The sequence below is a fragment of the Marmota monax genome, unplaced genomic scaffold (genome assembly GCF_021218885.2).
Source record: "Marmota monax isolate L192 unplaced genomic scaffold, Marmota_monax_Labrador192_F-V1.1 WCK01_AAM20220418_F8-fsc00499, whole genome shotgun sequence".
Taxonomy (NCBI): Eukaryota; Metazoa; Chordata; class Mammalia; order Rodentia; family Sciuridae; genus Marmota; species Marmota monax.
Genome location: NW_026693013.1, coordinates 61,792 through 66,636, shown reverse-complemented (window position 1 = coordinate 66,636; position 4,845 = coordinate 61,792). Strand labels below are relative to the sequence as shown.

Genomic DNA, 4,845 nt, shown 5'->3' with positions numbered 1-4,845 from the left:
TCTTGCCAGACATGAGCTGTTGGACCAGGGAACCAGCACTCATGCTTCTGTGTATGACTTCACACTTGCATCATGGAGTTACCATCACAAATATATATTTTAGTGGGTTGTAAAAATAAATCCATAATTGAAAAGAGAATAGATCACAAAGTTAATTCTCCCTTCCTGAAAGCTAATCTATCCACCATGCAGCTCCATGACACCCCCATCTGCTCTCAGAGTTGCTCTACCTGGGCCTCCATCCAGAGCTGCTATATAGAAGGAGCACATGCAAATAGGGCCTCCCTCTGCTCATGAAAACCAGCCCACCTGACCCTGCAGCTCTGCACAGGAGCCCAGCCCTGGACTCCCAGCTCAGCCCACTCAGTGATCAGGACTGAACACAGCTGCTCACCATGGAGAGTGTGCTCAGCTGGGTGTTCCTGGTGGCTGTTTTCAAAGGTAATGAATGGAGAACCAGAGATCCTGAGTGTGTGAGTGGACAGGAGTGAGAGAAAGAGTGAATGAGTGCCAGTGTCCTGACCAGGCTGCCTCTGTGTTTGCAGGTGTCCAGTGTGAGGTGCAGCTGGTGGAGTCTGGGGGAGGCCTGGTGCAGCCTGGGGGTTCCCTGCAACTCTCCTGTGCAGCCTCTGGATTCACCTTTAGTAGCTATGGGATGAGCTGGGTCCACCAGGCTCCAGGGAAGGGGCTGGAGTGGATCTCATACATTAGTTATAACAGTGGTACCATAAACTATGCCAACGCTGTGAAGGGCCGATTCACCATCTCCAGAGACAACTCCAAGAACACGCTGTACCTGAAAATGAGCAGTCTGAGAGTCGAGGACACAGCCACCTATTACTGTGCTAGAGACACAGTGAGGGGACCTCAGTGTGAGCCCAGACACAAACCTCCTGCAGGGCTCCCAGGGCCAGCAGGGGGCGCTCAGCACACAGGAGCTCAGGTCAGCCCAGGAGCAGGTGCAGAGGGAGGAGGGAGCAGCTCAGCTCAGGCCCTGAGGTCCCTGACCACCCAGCACCTCCTGACTCCACCTTGCCTGCAGATTCTTGAGGTCCCTCCTCTGCCAGACCCTCTGTGAGATGTTTCTTCTCTAGGTCTTGCTTGTCTGGAATTCTATCAGCACAGACCAGGCAATTTGCAGATGGAGGTTACTTTTCAGTGACATTTCCTGAACAGCGGCCTTTAAAGTGAAGTTTACTTTTTTTTTTTTCTTTTCAGCACCCGGGATTGAATCCAGAGTGCTCCACCCTTGAGCTCCATTCCTAGCTCATTTGTGTCTTATTTGGAGACAGGTTCTCCCTGAGATGCCCAGGCTGACCTTGAAGTTATGATTCTCCTGCCTCAGCCCTCAGTGTCCCTGGGGCTCCAGGTGAGCTCCCCCACACCTGTGAACTTTACAACCTCCTGACACCATGTCTTGGTCCCTGCCTGTTCAGGTGGATCCTCTGTCCCCTTCCCATGACTCCTTCCCATTCCCACATCTTCTACTGTCCTTCCTTTGATCAGGTCACATGCACACTTCTTATTGGAGCCCACTTAGTGTCAGAACTTTGTACCCCTGGGGACAATTGGCAATGTCTGGAGGAAGTTGTTTTCACCTGTTAAGGATGAATTGTCCTGGCTTCTAGTTTTTAAGAGACCACAGAAATAAATTATCTGACACAAATATCCATGGACTGAGCTAGAAATGTTGACAGAAAACCTTAAAACTTATTAAAATGAATATAAATGTGTATATTCATAGTAAACCTTGATGTGCCGGAGCTGTCTTTCCCTCATGATGAGCCTCTATGACACCCACACCTCACACCCAGGGCTCCAAAGTGTGGACACTCCTACTCCTCATGAAGCTGTGCATGCCCTGTGGACATGGTTGACCTGAACAATGTCTTGGAGAGACAGGGTCTCCATTTGCAAAGACCTAGGAGAGAGGGTGGTCAGCTGTGCATGGAGGTGTTTCTTCTCTAGGTCTGACTGTGGGTCAGCTCTGCCCCTGGCCTAAGGACTCTCAAGAAATGCTGTGCCCAGGACCACTCTGACCCCATCTTCTGTGAGGTGACCCCAATCCTGAAAGCCCCAGGACACCTGGCTGCTGGGGAGAGGCAGCTTGGATCCTGCCTGGGTTTCCAGCCACTGTGGCTGCATTGCTGGACCACAGACAGGGTCACCTGGGATCTGTCCCTCCTCACATCAGTGCCCACCCTGTCCTGAGAGTCCAGCTTCAGTCTGGGTGAGGATGAGCACTGGAAATATTTATATCCCAGATTGTCCTAAGCTAGTCTTTGTTCATTCCACAGAATTAATCATTTGTGTATTTTCAAAATATGTGTTTAGAGTTTTAGTACTGATTTTGCATAATAAATTTGTAACTTGCCAAATTAGAGTGTTATATTTTATAACAACTTGTGCCACTTATATTTCTGTCAATGATACTTCCAAGTTTCTCTATATTTTAATATTGTATTTTGGATATAATTGTGTAAAATGTGTGGTTCATTTTGACAAATTTATAGATACATAAGCAAAATTTTATAGCAGAGTGGTTGCTTCCTGCCCATATTTCCTACCTGAAGTTTTCCTGCCTGATATCATCTCTGCAATTATCTCTATATTTTTCTTCATATTAAATACAAATACATTAATGTTCCTTTGTTGTATACCTCTGGTGACCTGTGACAAACCTGAACAATAGTTTAGCCTTGTACAATTTATTGTAATTTAGTAAACAAAAGGGATATTTCATCTGAACAAAGACAGAACCAATACCTATCTTCCCCAGTGGTCTATTTTCTGTCTGCTTTGTCTCATTGAAACCTCAGGACTTGCTCTGGGGGCCTCTCTCAGCTCATGCCTGAGCCTGGTGGATGAAGGGATTATCTCCTCTAAACACTGTGCCCCTGACTTGTAGAGACTCTGTGTTTGATTGCTTAAGCTCACATTTCTGACTATAACAATTGTACTCAGGTAAGTAAATTAGATTTAGGAATTGACAGTTGAATATATTTTTAAAAACCTGATTATAAAATTTATATGTTGTATTTTGTTTTCTTTTATGTGTGATGGTGTTTCATTGTTAACATGATTAAAAATGTCAGCATCTCTCTCCATCAGACAACACCTGGTTATTCCAGCTGTATTTTCACACTTACACTTAAACCTAGATCTAGTGAGGCAGAGGACAGCACCCTGACACAGGGGTGCCAGGTGCCATGGTGGATCTCAGGCTGTGCACACCCAGCTGTCCATCACCTGTCCCTTCTGGGTGTGGGGAGCCCACCAGCTGCTCTGCCCCAGTCACTATGAAGCACAGCCTGGCTGTGGGCCACAGGTACCCTGTGAGCTGCAGAGCCCCAGGACAAAGCGTGGGGAGTGGTAACGGTTACTGGTAGACCAGGGTCTGATATTGGGGTCCCTGATGACTTTATGGCTGTGGCATACTTGGTGCCTGGGAAAGATTCTGTGCAAAGGCAAAGAATGCCTGGTTGCTATGGAAATGTCCTCCATGCTAGAGTCTTATCAGTCCTGACCTCTTTCTCAGCACAGCAGCTCCTGGGAATGAAGGAACTTCCTTGCTAAATAACCACAATATTTCACCAGTTCTGTAGGCATAACATCCTACACCTCACCTCCGGTTCTTTGTCCACCATCACAACCTGTAAGCCCTGTGCAAACTGATTACAATATAATATATAATGTAAATAATAATAGAATTGTAAATAACATATAATTATATTGTAAATTAAAAGACCAGTGAAGAAAGTAACCCAAACAAATCAAGATATGGCATTATTAAAATCCATGGCCAGCACCACAGAACAATCTCAGTGAGGGAGTTCAGGATGCACATAATTAAAATATTCTGTGGATGAATGGATAATATAAGAGAGCAACTTCAGGCACCATAAGATCATTTTGATAGAGAGTTACATAAGCAAATACAGGAAGAAAATATTACTTCAATGGGGAGAGAGGTTCCAAGAAATTACCAAACAGAAATCCTTGAAATGAAAGAGACAATAAACCAAATTAGACCTCCAATTGAAAGCATCACCAACAGGTTAGAACACGTGGAAGACAGGATGTCAGACAATGAAGACAAAATATATAATCCTGTAAACAATGTAGACCACACAGTGAAAATGGTAAGAAACCATGAGCAGAACATTCAAGAAATATGGATAGCATAAAAAGTCTGAATTTAAAAGTTATTGGGATAGAGGAAGGCATAGAGTTCCAAAACAAAAGAATGAACAATCTATTCAATAAAATAATAAGAGAAAATTTCCAAACATGAAGAATGAATTGGAAAACCAAATACAAGAGACTTACAGAATGCCAAAAGTACAAAACTACAAGAGATCCATGCAAGACACATTATAATAAAAGTGCCTCATGTAAAGAATGAGAAGAGAATTTTAAAAGCTACAAGAGAAAGAAATCAGAGAAATTACATACAGAGAAAAATCAATTAGGTTATGTACAGATTTCTCAACCCTGACCCTGAAAGCTAGAAGATCCTGAAAAAAATATATCAAGCTCTGAAAGAAAATGAATGTGAACCAAAAATCTTGTATCCACAAAAATTAATCTTTAGAACTGATGATGAAATAAAAATCTTTCATAATAAACAAAAGTTAAAAGAACTTCCAGCTACAAACCCTCATTACAAAACATACTCCGCAAAATATTCCATGAGAGAAAATGAAAAACAACCAAGGAAAATCAACACAGGGTGTATTGCACCAAAGGAAACACCAATCAAAGGAAAAACCAAGTCAAGTTAAATACCAAAAATAAACAAAAATTCCTGGGAATAGAAATCATATCAAAATAATAACCATGAAT

The 4,845-nt window shown here is 43.3% G+C and overlaps 1 gene segment (V, D, J or C); it reads left to right on the top strand.

Moving 5' to 3' along the window:
* Positions 1-326: 326 nt before the first annotated feature.
* LOC124098427 (immunoglobulin heavy variable 3-23-like) lies at positions 327-886 on the top strand (the record flags this gene model as incomplete). The annotated part of the segment is given in 2 exon segments: positions 327-441; positions 546-886. Coding segments are annotated over 2 exon segments (387 nt in total), but the record flags the coding sequence as incomplete, so codon positions are not given.
* Positions 887-4,845: the final 3,959 nt, after the last annotated feature.